The sequence below is a fragment of the Syngnathus typhle genome, linkage group LG5, assembly GCF_033458585.1.
Source record: "Syngnathus typhle isolate RoL2023-S1 ecotype Sweden linkage group LG5, RoL_Styp_1.0, whole genome shotgun sequence".
In the NCBI taxonomy this organism is placed as follows: domain Eukaryota; kingdom Metazoa; phylum Chordata; class Actinopteri; order Syngnathiformes; family Syngnathidae; genus Syngnathus; species Syngnathus typhle.
In genome coordinates, this window is record NC_083742.1 from 2,782,357 (window position 1) to 2,800,978 (window position 18,622).

Here is an 18,622-nt window from a genome sequence, read left to right on the forward strand (position 1 = left end):
TCTGCGTAGCTGTGGTAGGCTATGTTTTTTTTTTGGAGTATTGGGCCAATTGGGAGCATGTAGAGATTGAATAGGACCGGACCTAGGATTGAGCCTTGGGGTACCCCACATGTCATATCGGTCAGGTCAGAGATGAAATTGCCAATAGAGATAAAGTAGTTCCTGTCTTGCAGATAGGATCTGAACCAGTCAAGAACCTTGCCGGAAAGACCCACCCAGTTTTCCAGTCTGTCTAATAAAATTTCATGGTCAACCGTATCGAACGCAGCACTAAGGTCTAGTGACACTAGAATTGAGATTTTTTTAGGAGAAGACTTCATTACAACTGCAAGATACTCAAATGAAAGACAATCTCCAAATGACGTCCGTTTACATTGAAACAAATCAGAATAGATTAGGGCAACGCATCCCCCTCTCTTTTCGATTCTGGGGGCGTCAATGCAGTTGAAATTAGGTGGAGTTGATTCATTAAGAATATATTTTCTGTTATCTAGATCAAGCCAGGTCTCTGTAAGAAACATGATATCTAATTCATTACTCGTAATGAGGTAATTGATGAGAAGTGATTTATTGACTAATGATCTAATATTGAGCAGGGCCGCTCGAATTGTTTTGGTTCTGGTGGAGTGTTTTGATTTCTGGAGCTGTTTCTGACGGATGGGTATCAGGTTTGATCCAGGGACAGAACGAACTGGGATGATAGGGTTGTTTATTCTAGGAGTGATCAGCGTTGTGATAGCTTCTGGATTATGTTGCTGTGTGACCTTGTTCTTGCTGTTTTGGGGTGAGGAATTTTCTTTAGAACTCTGGCTTGCGGGGAGTAATGGGACAAGGGGGAACGTATGGGGGGAGTTAGGTGAGGGAAAGGGGATTTGTGTAGAGAGCTGTTCGGTTTGCTTATGGGGAGGGGTTGAGCCTGGGTGGAGCGTCGATGGGGGCTGGGTTTGTTCAGGTCGGTTTGGGGAGCCTGGGTGGAGCGTCGATGGGGGCTGGCTATATTGATGTTTGCCCGTTCAATCCTCTCGTTCATGTGTGGTGAGAGGGGCAGTGGAGGGGGGGAGGGAGATAGGGATATGGAGGAGGGTGGGGAGTGGGGGTGGATGAGAGAAGGGGGGTAGTGGGTTTCTGGGGGTGTGTAGGGTGAAGTGTGGGGGGTGGATGAGAGGAGAGGGGGGTGATGGGTTTCTGGAGTTGGAGAGGTGGGGGGGTCCGAAGCGTGTGGGAGCTGCTGAGCTTGGTTGGTCTCCGTGCCGGCGGCTGTAGGCGATAGAGGGTCGGTCTGGGTCCGGTCTAGTGGTTGAGATGATTCTGTGGTTGCTGTTTGTAGGGTTTGGGCTTCTTCTGCTGGAGCAGTGGTCTCTGCGTCTGATGTTGGTCCATTCAGTAGAAGTTGGACGTTGGTTGCAGGCGATGGGGCGGTCCAATCAGTTGTGAGTTGAGATTCGTCATCATCTTCTAATTGTGGAGCTTCTGCTCTCTGTTTAGCGTCTGCTGTTTGTTTATCTGCTATTTGTTTATCATGGTCAGGAGCGGGGACACGTCGTGCTGGGCTGTGCGCCGTTGTGTCTGTGTGGTGGGGGTTGTCCTTGTGATAATCTCCTGTATGATGTAGTTTAGAGGAGAGTAGCGTCTTGCCATCAGAGTCTGTGGCTGCTGCTGATATGTCGGTTTCTTCTACTAGGGCAGAGGTCACTGGGTCAAGTGTTGAGCCAGTCTGTAGGCCAGAGGTTGTAGGCGGTGTGGCATTAGTTTGTCCAGCTGGACTAGGAGCTTTGTTGGTCGGTTGAGATGAGTCGTCAGCTATTGTTTGTGGAGCGTCTGCTATCTGTTTATGAAGGAAGGCTGTGTCACGTCGTGCTGAGCTATGCGCCTTTGTATAATCAACGGTGTGATGTAGGTTAGAGGTGAGCAGCGTCTTACCATCACTATTGAGATAACGGCCGTCCATAGTGAATAGGTGTTTGCACAGCCAGAACAGGTTGAAGTTTTCAATGAAGTTCACTTTGTGTAAGGGGCAGGCTGTGGAGAGCCATGTGTTTATTCCTAGTAGTCTGCTGAAACGTTCTGAGCCCCAGTTTGTTGGTCAGGGGCAGCTGATAAAAGCTGCACTATCCAGGGAGGCTAGCATGTTCAGCAGTATGCGAAGGTCAGCTTTTAGCTTCTCTGATTCTGATCTGAGGATGATGTTTGCTCCGATATGCACAATAATCTTGGACACATCTTTGTGGGTTTCTAGTAGCTTTGTGATACTTCCTGTTATGTCAGAGATCTTGTTCTGGGGGAAGCAGTATGTTTTGGTCTTTCTGCCAATCTTGATGTTCTCTACCATGCGATCTCCAATGATCAATGTTGTTACTGACTGTGGGTTTGTGCTGTTTTGAGGTCTTGGGGGCCTTATGAGCCTGTTTAGTGACGGATGCCTTTTGGTCTGTTTCTCTTCGCATCTCTCTAGTCCTTCTCTCTCTCTCGCATTAGCGGAGCAGTCGTGGTTTCGGGAAACACTAATCTGCCGGAGGTAGACTTCTGCTTCGGTCCACTCTGATTCTGGTTGGCTGTGTTTACTATGACTTTTCCCTGGGCTAGCATTGGGTTAGAATTCTCCTCAATGTTTCCTAGGTATTTTCCCTGGGTCAGCATTAGGTTAGCATTGTCTCTGATAGTCTCTGTACTCACGTTAGCAGTTGCTGTCTTATCATTTTGACAGCCATATTCCGATGGTGACTTTGTTAAATGATGCATGATGAAGGCGGCTGAACTTGTACGTTCCGAGAAGCGACAAGCTTTTGCTAATATTAGCCTGACGAGGAATACTATAGCAGAGAGGATTTCAGACCTATCGGCAGAATTAGACAGCCAATTTAAACAGAGAGCCAAGTCATTTATTGTAATTTCTGTTGCAATTGACGAGAGCACCGACATCACAGACGTGGCACAACTGGCCTCATTTATTCGTGGAGTTGATGACTCATTGACTGTTACTGAACAGTTTCTTGAGTTGGTGCCAATGATGGACACCACAACAGCCGAAGGCATGCAGATTTGAAGGGCAAATTTGCCTTCGTAGGTCTGGACAAATTTTATCAGGATATACTGTATTTTTCGGACTATATGTGCTCCGCTGACGTCAGACCAGATACCGTAATTTTCGGACTATAAGTTGCGGGGTTTTTCATAGATTGGGTGGGGGGGCGACCTATAATAAGGAGCGACTTATATGTGAATATATTTCAAATATTTTCCCCCAAAAAAAAGTAAACCCGCGATAAACGAACCGCGATGTAGCAAGGGATTACTGTAATTTGAATTTGAAGGATTTGGAGTGACACAGAAGGTTTGAAGAACTATTATGGCTTTTACGCACGCCCGGTCCTACTGTACGGACCTCTCTTTCACCTCCGTGGATGGAAGTCGGGAGCCAGCGCTCGGCCGGGTGGCTGTCCGGGGACGGTCGGTGGCTGGGGTATGGACAGTGTAGTGCAGGGGTGGGCAAACGTTTTGACTTGCGGGCCGAATTGGGTTCTAAATTTTGACCGGGGGACCGAACCAGGAGCAGATGGATGTAGTTTTTGTGTGAAGTAATATAAATAACATGTAAAGGTCATTGCATAAAAGGTTTTTGCTTTTAGTAGATACTAAAGCATGGATATTAAAAAAAAGCTGTTTGAAAACAAATGCATTTATTAACAGCATTAAAAAAATATTTCACCAAAAAACTACTATCAGTGATTCTTATTAAATACGACACTGTTATGATGAATAACATTTTCCATCACTTCAGCGCCTGCAGGTCAGATTTATGAAATGTTTATCTAATGAGGCGAAATCACATCTAACGGCAAACATTCTGACCAAATTCATCATCTTGAAGAATCAGTGAAAGAATACATCTAAATAAAGTAATAAAGAAATGAATACCGTTTTTTTCCATGTATAATGCGCAAAATGTAACTAATTTATTGTCCTAAAATCTGGGGTGCGCATTATACATGGGTACAAAAAAAAGAAAAACATTTTTTTTTTCCTTTTTTTTTTTAAAGAAAATTATGGTACAACAATTTTTGAAGAAAATCTTGTCACGGATGGTTCTTTACGTCACTTTCCTCTCTTTTAATTTTAACCTAACTGATCACGGTGGTGCCTTTCTGGGCAGTCGGAGAAATCAACGCCAACAAAAGTCAAGTTTATTTATTTAAAAAAAAAATACATCCAGCCTAGTTAAGAAATCACCAGAAAGATCACCATGACAATTGTGAATAATAAATAAATAATTATTATATATATTATATATATTATTATTATAATAATAAATAATTGTGATAAATAACTGGAACATCACTCAAATATTGGTGATCCCGTTGAGTCTCACATATTTCTTTGCTATCGAGTTTGCTACTGCATGCGCAGTGATACTGACCGGCAGAATAACATCCGGTTGTTCCCAAAGATGATTTTTTTCCTGAAATAATTTTACGTTTACGGACTTAAGTAACCCGGCCGGGTCATACCAAAGACTATAAAAATGGGACCCATTGCCTCCCTGCTTGGCACTCAGCATTAAGGGTTGGAATTGGGGGGTTAGATCACCAAATGATTCCCGAGCGCGGCGCCGCTGCTGCTCCCCTCTCCCCCAGGGGATGGATCAAAATCACACGGGGATGGGTCAAATGCAGAGGACAAATTTCACCACACCCAGATGCGTGTGTGACGATCATTGTGACTTTAAAAAAGTAAAATAAATAAATAAATAAAAATAAAGTAGATATTTGGGTGCGTATTATACATGGGTACAGGCTTTTTTCCAGCATCGACATGCCATTTTTAGGGTGCGTATCATACATGGGGGCGCATTATATATGGAAAAAAACAGTATCTCTTGCAGCTTTCTTGGTCCAACCGGACGAAGTACCGTTTTTTTCCGTGTATAATGCGGGAAATTTAACTTATTTATTGTCCTAAAATCTGGGGTGCGCATTATACATGGGTACAATTTTCTTTGAATTTAAAAAAAACAATTTTTTTTTTTTTTTTTTTTAAGAAAATCATGGTCCATACGACCGCAATGCTCTCGTATCAGACGCTTGCTCGATCACCTGCTCGTTTATTGTCACAATGTACTCTACACAAATCCGAAACATTTGTTGCGGCTCCAAGTCACGACGAGGGGCAGGTTTTGGTTTCCAAGGGTGTTTTTATTCCTCTTCAACGTCTCTCCCATACAGAGCCGCCTTTTTCACGTCCGCACGCCTTTTTCACATGTCCGCACTGACCGCGGTGGTGCCTTTACGGGCAGTCGGAGAAATCAACGCCAACAAAAAAAATTACATCCAGCCTAGTTAAGACCATACCAAAGACTATAAAAATGAGACCCATTGCCTCCCTGCGTGTGTGACGATCATTGGGACTTAAAAAAAAAAAAAAAAAAGAAATTTTTTAAAAATCATAAAAATTGGGTGCGTATTATACATGGGTACAGGCTTTTTTCCAGCATCAACATGCCATTTTTAGGGTGCGCATTATACATGGGGGCGCATTATACACGGAAAAAAACGGTAATCACTCACGACACCCACCCAGGCCGCCATCCTCACGAGTAGTGGCAGCGGACGAGGCTTTTTGCCACCCAAACAATAATGGCCGCCTTGATCTGTGACGTCAGTGCATATCCTCCATATGTTTTTATCGTTACAGTTCAGTAGTTGTTAGGTCGTTAAAATGTTGTTTTGTTGAATCAAGAACCGTTTACCAAACCCACGTCTTTCTTGGTACTTTGTTAATGCTACAATATAGTTATATACTAGATCGTGGCATAACGACGAGGCTGACGTCAGCGGCGCACGTGCGGCGTTGTTGACAAAGGACGAGGAATTTGATCGATGGATTTAATGATTTGGAGTGACACAGATGGTTTGATAATAATGTTGTTTATATATGATAGTTATTTGATATATACTTTATATATCGTTACAGTGCCTTGCGAAAGTATTCGGCCCCCTTGAACCTTTCAACATTTCGCGACATTTCAGGCTTCGGGATGTCAGATGTTTATGCGCTGGATAGATTTCTTGTGCGCTGAGAATTTGCGGGCAGAGCGCGATTGCGCACGCGCGCAGCTTAGAGAGAACATTGCTCCGGAGCGACTTTATATGTTTTTTTTCATTTTATTGTGCATTTTATGGCTAATGAGACGTATATTCTGGAGCAACTTTTAGTCCGAAAAATACGGTACTGTATTATTTTACTGTAGTTCCAACTTGAAAATATTAACGTGTCATTGGACGTCAATGTGCTGAAATGTTAGTTGGTAAAAAGGTGTTTTACTTTTTTTTTAATCCTGTTTGTTAGAAACAAATCATTTTATATAACTTGCACCACAGCTAAAATAGGTGTGTTGATGACTCTTTGGCTCGCGTTAGCTTCAAACTACACTCTGGTGCATGATGCCTTTCTCCTCCTACCATGATGCGAAGCAGAATGTTTTCTTATGATGACATATGTATTCTTGGCCACGCATTACCAACGGGTATGGGCAGAGGCATAAAAGGCAGAGAGTACACACTTGAGTTAAGTTGTACAAATCTACACATGAGACTCGGGGAGGACCTGAGTAACAAAGCACAACAAGGAAGTGATGAACCGCTGCACTCACGGTGCTCACAGTTGACAGTGATGTGGTAATTCTGGCCAATCATTGCTTTGCATCACTTTCACCAAAAAAAATCTAAATTGAGCATTAAGGCCTGCAGTCTGAACGTAGCCTAAATTTGCGTGCTGTTTCCCAGTTAAACAGTTTTTCATCCTCCCAAAACAGCAGTGAAGAACTGTATATTAGAGAAGACGAAAGAGCAATCTCACTAATGTTGAAATGTTAACAGACAAACTAACAGGGCGGCAGATGGCAAATGACTGATGACAGACAGGTAAAATTTACTGAGACGCCTACCACTGTGTTTTATTCGATGAGGAATGTTAAAATAAATTAAATTTTGAAAATGCTGTGAATATTTGGTGGATGATTAGCATTCAAAAACATACCTGTCCCTTTTGGACTGAAAAAGGATCTCCTCAACTGTGGCCTTGAGTGATCCTGATTCATCCTCCTTCAAAATTTCCCTGTTTAAAAAAAGATAAATAAATAAATAAAAAACATTAAGAAAGAAGCATGTTTAAAAATGGTCTTGTAGTGCACGTCTTACCATGTCCTTTCATAGCCACCTTCCCAGCGTTTAGTTCTCTCTGGCTCTTCATCCATTATGACTTATATTCCTACAAAAAACAAAGTGGTTGCAGGTGTGAAAGTCATACTTTTACTGAAGTATTATGTTTACTGTGTATACTTGTGGGTATACAGGACTGTCTCAGAAAATTAGAATATTGTGATAAAGTTATTTTCTGTAATGCAATTAAAAAAATCTAAAATGTCATACATTCTGGATTCATTACAAACCAACTGAAATATTACAAGCCTTTTATTAATTTAATATTGCTGATTATGGCATACAATAAAAAATAACTCAAGTATCCTATCTACCTATCCTACCTAACAACCAAAGCTGTTGACTCCGGAAATAGGTGCGCCGCTGACGTCAGACTAGATACCGTAATTTTCGGACTATAAATCACGTTTTTTTTCAGCGACTTATATGTGAATTTTTTCTAAACTTTTCACAAAAAAAAAAAAAAAAAGGGAAACCCCGATAAATGAACCGTGATGTAGCAAGGGATTACTGTAATTTGAATTTCAAGTGACGTCAGCAGCGAGGCGCGGCGGTTGCTTTCAAAAAGGACAAAGATTGATCACAGGATGATGAAGATGACGAAGGGCCCCACGTACTACCGGCATCATTTGCGGCTTTGTTTCTAAGTGACACGGAGGATAAAGAGTTTGAAGGATTTAAGGATTTGGAGTGACACAGAAGGTTTGAAAAACTATTATGGCTTCTACGAACGCCCGGTCCTACTCTACGGAGCTCTCTTTCACCTCCGTGGATAGAAGTCGGGGGCCGGCGCTCAGCCGGGTGGCTGTCCGGGGACGGTGGATGGGGCTCGGTCATGGCTTTTACACACGCCCGGTCCTATTCTGTGGATCTCTCTTCCAGCTCCGTGGCTGGAAGCCCACGCCGCCACACGCCTGGAAGTTTGTCTTGTTAAATAAAGAGCCGTTTACCAAACCCATTGTCTTTCCTTGTATTTTGTTAACGCTACAATATACTTATATACTAGATCTGCGGAATAACGACGAGGCTGACGTCAGGGCGCACGCGTGGCGTTGTCGACAAAGGACCAGGAATTTGATCGATGGATTTAATGAGTCGTCACCTTATCGTGGTGGAGGGGTTTGCGTGCCCCTATGATCCTAGGAGCCATGTTGTCTGGGGCTTCATGCCCCTGGTAGGGTCACCCATGGCAAACGGGTCCTAAGTGAGGGGCCAGACAAAGCACGGCTCACATTAGCCCCTTATGATGAAAAAAATAAATGGATCTCGTTTTCCCTCGCCCGGACGCGGGTCACCTCTGGAGCCAGGCCTGGAGGTGGGGCTCGAAGGCGAGCGTCTGGTGGCCGGGCCTTCGCCCATGGGGCCCGGCCGGGCACAGCCCGAAAAGGAAATGTGGGTCCCTCTTCCCATGGGCTCACCACCTGTGGGAGGGGCCAAAGGGGTCGGGTGCAGTGCAAGCTGGGCGGCGGCCAAAGGCAGGGACCTTGGCGGTCTGATCCAGAAGCTGGCTCTTGGGACATGGAATGTCACTTCTCTGGCTGGAAAGGAGCCCGAGCTGGTGTGCGAGGCAGAAAAGTTCCGACTAGATATACAGTACAAGCCCTTTCGAGAGGGGCTGGACTCTCTTCCACTCTGGAGTTGCCCACGGTGAGAGGCGTCGAGCAGGTGTGGGTATACTTATTGCCCCCCGGCTGGGCGCCTGCACATTGGGATTCACCCCGGTGAACGAGAGGGTAGCCTCCCTCCGCCTTCGGGTAGGGTGATGGGTCCTGACTGTTGTTTGTGTCTATGCACCAAACGGCAGCTCAGAGTACCCACCCTTCTTGGGGTCCCTGGAGGAAGTGCTGGAGAGCGCTCCTTCTGGGGACTCCATTGTTCTACTCGGTGACTTCAATGCTCACGTGGGCAATGACAGTGAGACCTGGAAGGGCGTGATTGGGAGGAACGGCCCCCCCGATCTGAACCCGAGCGGTGTTCTATTATTGGACTTCTGTGCTCGACACGGATTTTCTATAATGAACACCATGTTCAAACATAAGGGTGTCCATGTGTGCACTTGGCACCAGGAAATCCCCGAACCCGCTGGCGGTAAGGGATGCCGTCAAGCTGAAGAAGGAGTCCTATCGGGCCGTTTTGGCCTGGGGGACTCCGGAGGCAGCTAACAGGTAACGGATGGCCAACCGGAACGCGGCTTTGGCGGTTGCTGAGGCAAAAACCCGGGCGTGGGAGGAGTTTGGCGAATCCATGGAGAATGAATTCCGGACGGCTTCGAGGAAATTCTGGTCCACCATCCGGCGTCTCATTAGGGGGAAGCAGTGCAACGTCAACACAGATAGCGTGCTGCTGACCTCGACTTGGAACGTTGTGTGTCGGTGGGAAGAATACTTCGAAGACATCCTCAATTCCACCTACACGCCTTCCATTGTGGAAGCAGGGCCTGGGGACTCTGAGGCGGACTCTCCAATCTCTGGGGTCGAAGTCACTGAGGTAGTTAAAAAAACTCCTCGGTGGCAAGGCCCCGGGGGTGGATGAGATCCGCCCGGATTTATTAAAGGCTCTGGATGTTGTGGGGCTGTCATGGCTGACACGTCTCTACAACATCGTGTGGACATTGGGGACAGTGCCTCTAGATTGGCAGACTGGGGTGGTGGTTCCCCTCTTTAAGAAGGGGGACCGGAGGGTGTGTTCCAATTACAGGGGAATTACACTCCTCAGCCTCCCTGGTAAGGTCTGTTCAGGGGTGCTGGAGAAGAGGGTCCGTCGGGAGGTCGAAGCTCGGATTCAGGAGGAACAGTGTGGCTTTTGTCCTGGCCGTGGAACAGTGGACCAGCTCTTCACCCTCAACAGGAGCCTCGAGGGTGCTTGGGAGTTCACCCAACCAGTCCACATGTGTTTTGTGGACTTGGAGAAGGCGTTCGACCCTGTCCCTCGGGAGGTTCTGTGGGGGGTGCTTCGAGAGTACGGGGTACCGAGCCAACTAATATGGGCGGTTTGGTCCCTGTATCACCGATGCCAGAGTTTGGTCCGCATTTCCGGCAGTGAGTCGGATTCGTTCCCAGTGAGGGTTGGACTCGGCCAAGGCTGCCCTTTGTCACCGATTCTGTTCATATATCTTTTATGGACAGAATTTCTAGGCGCAGCCGAGGCGTTGAGGGTGTCCGGTTTGGGGACCTCAGCATCGCGTCTCTGCTTTTTGCTTTTGCTCTCACTGGAGCGGTTCGCAGCAGAGTGTGAAGCGGTCGGGATGACGGTCAGCACCTCCAAATCCGAGTCCATGGTCCTCGATCGGAAAAGGGTGGATTGCCCTCTGCGGATCGGGGATGAGATCCTGCCCCAAGTGGAGGAGTTTAAGTATCTTGGGGTCTTGTTCACGAGTGAGGGGAGGATGGAGCGCGAGATCGACAGGCGGATCGGTGCAGCGTCGGCAGTAATGCGGACTCTGCACTGGTCCGTCGTGGTAAAGAGAGAGCTGAGCCAAAAGGCCAAGCTCTCAATTTACCGGTCGATTTACGCTCCTACCCTCACCTATGGTCACGAGCTATGGGTCGTGACCGAAAGAACGAGATCCCGGATACAAGCGGCCGAAATGAGTTTGCTCCGCAGGATGTCCGGGCTCTCCCTTAGAGATAGGGTGAGAAGTTCGGTCATCCGGGAGAGACTCGGAGTAGAGTCGCTACTCCTCCACGTTGAGAGGAGCCAGATGAGGTGGCTCGGGCATCTCATCAGGATGCCTCCTGGACGCCTTCCTGGGAAGGTGTTCCGGGCATGTCCCACCGGTAGGAGACCCCGGGGACGACCCAGGACCCGCTGGAGAGACTATGTCTCTCAGTTGGCCTGGGAACGCCTTGGGATCCCCCGGGATGAGCTAGATGAAGTGGCTGGGGAGAGGGAAGTCTGGGAGTCCCTCCTGAAGCTGCTGCCCCCGCGACCCGACCCCGGATAAGCGGAAGAAGATGGATGGATGGATGGATGGCTGGATGGATGGATGGATTAATGATTTAGAGTGCACAGATGGTTTGATAATACTATCGCTTATATAATAGTTATTTGATATCTACTTTATATATCGTTATATGGGCCTGTGGAATATTTTGAAGTGCAAGCGCCGTCAGCGGCGCGCACCCATTGTTGACAAAGGACGATCGATGGATTTAATGAATTGGAGTGACACAGATGGTTTTAATACCGTGTTATTTATCTAATGTTTTTTTTTTAATAACTGAATGTTACGTCAGGCCCGTTCTCAGCGTTTTGTTTGTGTTTCTGTCACGTCAGCATACCTATCGTTTAGCCCAGGGGTGGGCAAACTACGGCCCGCGGGCCACATCCGGCCCACGGGACCGTTTAATCCGGCCCGCCAACCCTGAACAAATTGTATTATTAAACTTAAATTTTTGGGTCATTTTGCCTGCAATGACTGCGTTTTCCCAGTAGATGGCGAAGCGCTCGCCTGCGCATTTACTACCGGAAGCCGTGTCAGAAAGCTCGGTGCACACTCACAAGTGCGTGTACGTACTCAGTAGTACGGACTTGGCGCACTCTCGCTCTATTCGTATCAGTCCCGAATTTAGAGCGTGGGCTTTGACGACAGCATTCTTATAATTCGCGCGCTGAGCTTTCAGATGCAGTTTTGCGCTAAAGCCACCCACAAACCTTCCCCTGGAATCCTTCCATTAAAATGAGTGGCCCGAAAAAAAGAAGTGAGTGCCGAGTGTTTAAAAAAGAGTGGCCAATTTGACTCGACGTACGCGACGTGACGTTCAGCCACATCAACATCAACCCGTCACAGATCAAGGTAAACGGACCAACACCTCGGATCTCGCCTAAGAATTGCCACAACAAATTTTACTCCAGACTATGACGCACTAGCAAAAAAGGGACACCAACAACACTGTTCCCACTGAAAATGAACGGGAGGCTCTCAAGTTTATTGTAAAAAAATGCATTTTGAATATGATTTGTACACATAGCAGGGATTGAAACTAGCGACCACTCATTTTCAAACAATGCAGGATGCTCAAGGACATTGATGCACCACCTATTTGCGACTAATCTTAACCTGTAAAGTTCTTAAGGCTTACTTTAAGCAAGTGTTTCCCGTTTCCTCACCTCTGTTACCAGGTGTTTGCGAGTTAAAACTCTGCTCTGATTTTCAGATACCCCTCACCGTGTTGCTGTTTTGATTACTTTATTTGGATGTATGCTTTCACCGATTCTTCAAGATGATATATATGGTCAGAATGTTTGCCGTTTGATGTGATCTCATGAGATAAACATCTTTCATTAATCTGACCTGCAGGCATTGAAGTGATGGAGATTGTTATTCATAATAACAGTGTCGTATTTTATGAGAATCACTGATAGCAGTTTTTTAGTGAATTATTTTTTTTTAATGCTGTTAATAAATGCATTTGTTTTCAAAAAACTTGTTTGGAATATCCATGCTTTACTACCTACTAAAGGCCAAGATCTTTTATGCAATGACCTTTACAGGTCGCTTATATGACTTCACACAACGCCTACGTCCATCTGCTCCTGGTCCGGCCCTCCGGTCCAAATTTAGAACCCAGTTCGGCCCGCGAGTCAAAAGGTTTGCCCACCCCTGGTTTAGCCTGTTGTTGCTCGTACATGTCTGTTCTTGGTGTTGGATTTTGTCGAATAAATTTCCCCCCAAAATGCGACTTATACTCCGGAGTGACTTATATACCGTATTTTCCGCCCTATTAGGCGCACCGGGGTATAAGGCGCACCTTCAATGAACGGCCCATTTTAAAACTTTGTCCATATAGAACGCGCACCGGACTATAAGGCGCATAAAATAGAAGCTTTACTGCAACAAACTGAGGTTGACTAGGGTTGCGGTATGCACCCACTAGCCAATAACCAACGAGCCCTTTGTAAACAATCGCGTTTCTCAAACAATCTCCTATAAAATGATTGGAACTGACTAAAGTTCAATCTAACTCATTGGTACTACTTACCTATGTTTCCCTTCCATATCGATCCGTTTACTCGAAACATTAACAGAGCAGCCTATTTTGACATGAAATAGCCTTGCGCGTATAGCAGCTATCGTTATAGCATTAGCCATCCGCAATTTCCTATGAGCCTCAGCTCGCAATCTCCCATGAGCCTCAGCAAAGTGTAAACAATCGCGTTTCTCAAACAATCTCCTATAAAATAATCAGAACTGACTAAAGTTCGATCTAACGCATTGGTACTACTTACCTATGTTTCCCTTCCATATCGATCTGTAGATTTACTCGAAACATGAGCAGAGCAGCCTATTTTGACATGAAATAGCCTCGCGCGTATAGCAGCTATCGTTATAGCATTAGCCATCCGCAAAAACCCATGACCCTCAGGTCGCAATCTCCCATGAGCCTCAGCAAAGTGTAAACAATCGCGTTTCTCAAACGATCTCCTATAAAATGATCAGAACTGACTAAAGTTCGATCTAACGCATTGGTACTACTTACCTATGTTTCCCTTTCCTTTTCGATCCGTAGATTTACTCGAAACATGAACAGAGCAGCCTATTTTGACATGAATTAGCCTCGCGCGTATAGGAGCTATCGTTATAGCATTAGCCATCCGCAAAAACCCATGACCCTCAGCTTGCAATCTCCCATGAGCCTCAGCAAAGTGTAAACAATCGCGTTTCTCAAACGATCTCCTATAAAATGATCAGAACTGACTAAAGTTCGATCTAACGCATTGGTACTACTTACCTATGTTTCCCTTCCATATCGATCCGTAGATTTACTCGAAACATTAACGGAGCAGCCTATTTTGAAATGAAATAGCCTCGCGGGTACAACAGCTATTAGGTGACGCCCCCTGACTACAGTTACCGTAATGTTGGGAAGCGATGCGACCTTGTAATTTACTAGTCGTACTAAAACGTGCTAAAACATTTTGGCAGAGCACTGTGTACTACCAGTATGGATCAACAAATTCATCACTTGATCCATATATAAGGCGCACCGGACTATAAGGCGCACTGTTGACTTTTGATAAAAATTTAGGTTTTTAGGTGCGCCTTATAGGGCGGAAAATACGGTATGTTTTTTTCTTCACGTTATTGTGCATTTTATGGCTAATGCGACCTATATTCCAGAGCGACTTTTAGTCCGAAAATTACGGTATATCAAATAAATTTAACATGAACAACAATTTTATCGAACCATTCGTCCCTCCAAATCATAAAATCCATCGGAATCTTCGTCTTGTGTCACTTAAAAAAACAAAAAAAAACAGCTGTGGACGCCGGAACTACGTGCGCCGCTGACGTCAGACTAGATATATCAAATAAATGTTATATAAACAACAATTTTAACGAACCGTCCGTGTCACTCCAAATCAGTAAATCCATCGAAATATTCATCCTCTGTGTCAATAAAAAAAACAAAAACAGCTGTTGACTGGGGACCTTCGTGCGCCGCTGACGTCAGCCTCGTCGTCAGCTTTGTCGTCAGTTGCGGCTGCAATTATTCCACAGATCTATGTATATAACTATATTGTAGCGTTACCAAAGTACCAGGAAAGACGTGGGTTTAGTAATCGGCTCGTTATTTCACAAAACAAGAGCTCAATATGTGTGTGTGCTCCAAGCAAGCGCCCTGGATCGCGCCCTGTTGGTCCACTGTGTTTCATCAAGTCCAGAGTAAATGCAGCTGTGTACCAAGACATTTTAGAGCACTACATGCTTCCGTCTGCTGAAAAGCTCTATGGAGCTTTTGGAGAAATGATGATTTCATTTTCCAGCACGATCTAGCACCTGCCCACAGTGCCCAAACTACCAGTAGATGGTGTACTGACCATGGCATTACTGTCCTCGATGGGCCTGCCAATTCCCTTGACCTGAACCCCATAGAGAATTTGTGGGGTATTGTGAAGAAGAAGCTGAAAGACACCAGACCCAACAATGCAAATTAGCTAAAGGTAGCTATTGAAGCATCCTGGGCATCCATAACACCTCAGCAATGCCACAGGCTGATTGCCTCCATGCTACATGCTGATTCCCAACCAAGTACTGAGTTCATTTTCAAATGTTTGATTTTGTTTTGCTGTTATAAATCTTTTTTTTTTACTTGGTCTGAGGAAATATTCAAATATTTTGAGATAGGATATTTGAGTTTTCTTAAGCTGTATGCCATAATCAGCAATATTAAAATAATAAAAGGCTTGCAATATTTCAGTATATTTGTAATGAATCCAGAATGTATGACATTTTTGTTTTTTTAAATTGCATTACAGAAAACAAAGAACTTTATCACAATATTCAAATTTTTGGAGACAGTCCTGTATGTGTATAGGAGTATAAATATGTATGTGTATACATGTAGGCGTATATATACATGTATGTAGGCGTATACAGTGCCTTGCGAAAGTATTCGGCCGCCTTGAACCTTTCAACATTTTGCCACATTTCAGGCTTCAAACATAAAGATCAAGAATCAACAAGTGGGACACAATCGTGAAGTGGAACGAAATTGATTGGACAATTTAAACCTTTTTAACAAATAAAAAACTGAAAAGTTGGGCGTGCAATATTATTCGACCTCCTTGCGCTAATACTTTGTAGCGCCACCTTTTGCTGCAATTACAGCTGCAAGTCGCTTGGGGTATGTCTCTATGAGTTTTGCACATCGAGAGACTGGGATTCTTGCCCATTCTTCCTTGCAAAACAGCTCGAGCTCAGTGAGGTTGGATGGAGAGTGTTTGTGAACAGCAGTCTTCAGCTCTTTCCACAGATTCTCGATTGGATTCAGGTCTGGACTTTGACTTGGCCAATCTAACACCTGGATACGTCTATTTGTGAACCATTCCATTGTAGATTTGGCTTTATGTTTTGGATCATTGTCCTGTTGGAAGATAAATCTCCGTCCCAGTCCCAGGTCTTTTGCAGACTCCAACAGGTTTTCTTTCAGAATGGTCCTGTATATATTTGGCTCCATCCATCTTTCCATCAATTTTAGCCATCTTCCCTGTCCCTGCTGAAGAAAAGCAGGCCCAAACCATGATGTTGCCACCACCATGTTTGACAGTGAGGATAGTGTGTTCAGGGTGATGAGCTGTGTTGCTTTTACGCCAAACATATCGTTTTGCATTGTGGCCAAAAAGTTCGATTTTGGTTTCCTCTGCCCAGAGCACCTTCTTCCACATGTTTGGTGTCTCCCAGGTGGCTTGTGGCAAACTTTAAACGAGACTTTTTATGGATATCTTCGAGAAATGGCTTTCTTCTTGCCACTCTTCCATAAAGGCCAGATTTGTGCAGTGCACGACTGATTGTTGTCTTATGGACAGACTCTCCCACCTCAGCTGTAGTTATCTGCAGTTCATCCAGTGTGATCATGGGCCTCTTGGCTGCATCTCTGATCAGTCTTCTCCTTGTTTGAGATGAAAGTTTGGAGGGACGGCCGGGTCTTGGTAGATTTGCAGTGGTCTGATACTCCTTCCATTTCAATATAATTGCTTGCACAGTGCTCCTTGAGATGTTTAAAGCTTGGGAAATCTTTTTGTATCCAAATCCGGCTTTAAACTTCTCCACAACAGTATCTCGGACCTGCCTGGTGTGTTCCTTTGTCTTCATGGTTCTCTCTGCGCTTTAAACAGAACCCTGAGACTATCAAAGAGCAGGTGCATTTATACGGAGACTTGATTACACACAGATGCATTCTATTTATCATCATCAGTCATTTAGGACAACATTGGATCATTCAAAGATCCTCACTGAACTTTTGGAGTGAGTTTGCTGCACTGAAAGTAAAGGGGCCGAATAATATTGCACGCCCCACTTCTTCTTTTTTATTTATTAAAAAAGTTTAAATTATCCAATGGTTTTGCTAATGGGACGTCAAACGCTGCGCGTTCGCTTATCTTCCTGGGGGTTGCTAATGGGACGTCAAACGCTGCGCGTTTGCTTCTCTTCCTTGGTGCTGATGGGACGTCAAACGCTGCGCGTTCGCTTCTCTTCCGCAGTATCAGTATCAAAAATAAAGAGAGACACAAACAGGCACATGCTAATTACATTACAACCTTGTTTGTGAGTGGTTGGGTATTCCATATTTTGCATTTTGCCCATGTATTTGAATAGCAATAAGCAAATTCACAATATCTATCCATCTATTTTCTGTACCACTTGTCCCCACAGGGGTCGCGGGCGTGCTGGAGCCTATCCCAGCCATCATCAGGCAGTAGGCGGGGGACAACCTGAAACCGTTGCGAGCCAATCGCAGAGCACACATGTTGCCGTGATCGTGTGTGTGTCCTTGACACAAAGTGAGTATATACATTTCATTGTTACTACTGTCCACTGTTGTGCCGTTTGTCCGATCGCGGTTTGCTTTGTGCGCGCGCCGTTTGATTGACAGCTCCGGGACGCTTCTTTAAATTTGCCTCGCATTATACAAGTAGCCGTTACGCAGCGGCACGGCGACTAACGGTCGCCAGCAAATGTATTTTGTTGTCTCGATGACTTATGTTTGGTGTGTTGCTGAGAGGATTCCATTTATGGTTATTTAGTATAGCGGAAGCGTTACGCGCAGTTAGTTATGTAATGTGTGTCTACGAGTGTTGTGTGACGTCAAATGTTGAGCGTTGATTTACGTGCTGTAATTCTGTCTGATGCAGAACCACACACACACCCCACAAACCACACACACCTTTCACACGCTTCACACAATACCCTTTTGCCAGTTTGCCTGTATGCCCCTATGAGCTACAGTGCCTGTTACTTTTTTGCCGCGTAAAGCAATCAAAACTGAACCACGTCTTCCCTCCTGTGTTCTGACCGACACCTGGGGGCAAAAAAAGCATAACCATCCGAGCCAACCCCCTATACCAGGGGTGGCCAACCAGTCAGAGACTAAGAGCCACATTTTTACAGTGTCATCGCAAAGAGCCGCATCATACACATGAGCACACATGAACATCCCCCCCACACACTCACACACACACACACATGCACACTCACACACACACACCTCTGCTCAGCCAAATTTATTGTGTGACATTATCATGCCACGCACCAACATGATAATGACAAATTGACTCCTACAGTAGTAAAACCACAGACCAAAGACCACGTTTTCAACAATGAACATTGTGTGCATTGTCTCACACAGACAAACTCTCAGTTCAACAAATTACACAAACAAAAACATAAGTTTTTTCACTTATTATGTGTGGCGGGACAGACCATTCGTTTTAGTTTGTCGTTTTCAGGAGACAAGATTTCAATAATGTCACTGAGGCATTTTTTAACAAACTCCACTTCATTGTATGGCTTTTTAGCCCGTGCGATGTTCCAAGCCAGTTGAAACAATGCAAGCGTGACAGTCTCTGAGTGCTTCATAATTTTTTGGAAAGACTGTACCTATTTTTCTGCCTGACTTTTCAAAGTG

At 45.1% G+C, this 18,622-nt stretch overlaps 1 protein-coding gene across 7 annotated transcripts in view; it reads right to left on the reverse strand.

The window, feature by feature from the left end:
* The window catches only part of gtf2h2 (general transcription factor IIH, polypeptide 2), a 122,708-nt gene that overhangs the window by 102,120 nt on the left and 1,966 nt on the right, over positions 1–18,622 (reverse strand). For 5 of the 7 annotated variants that reach the window (XM_061277660.1, XM_061277654.1, XM_061277657.1 and 2 more), the window contains 2 exons: positions 7,194–7,263; positions 7,033–7,110 (listed from right to left, as the gene is read on the reverse strand). In XM_061277660.1, the coding sequence (XP_061133644.1) occupies positions 7,033–7,110; positions 7,194–7,249 (134 nt within the window). In that variant the 5' untranslated portion in view covers positions 7,250–7,263. Of the gene's footprint in view, positions 1–7,032; positions 7,111–7,193; positions 7,264–15,035; positions 15,120–18,622 lie in introns of those variants that run through there. The other 2 variants (XM_061277658.1, XM_061277659.1) reach the window with 2 other exon arrangements.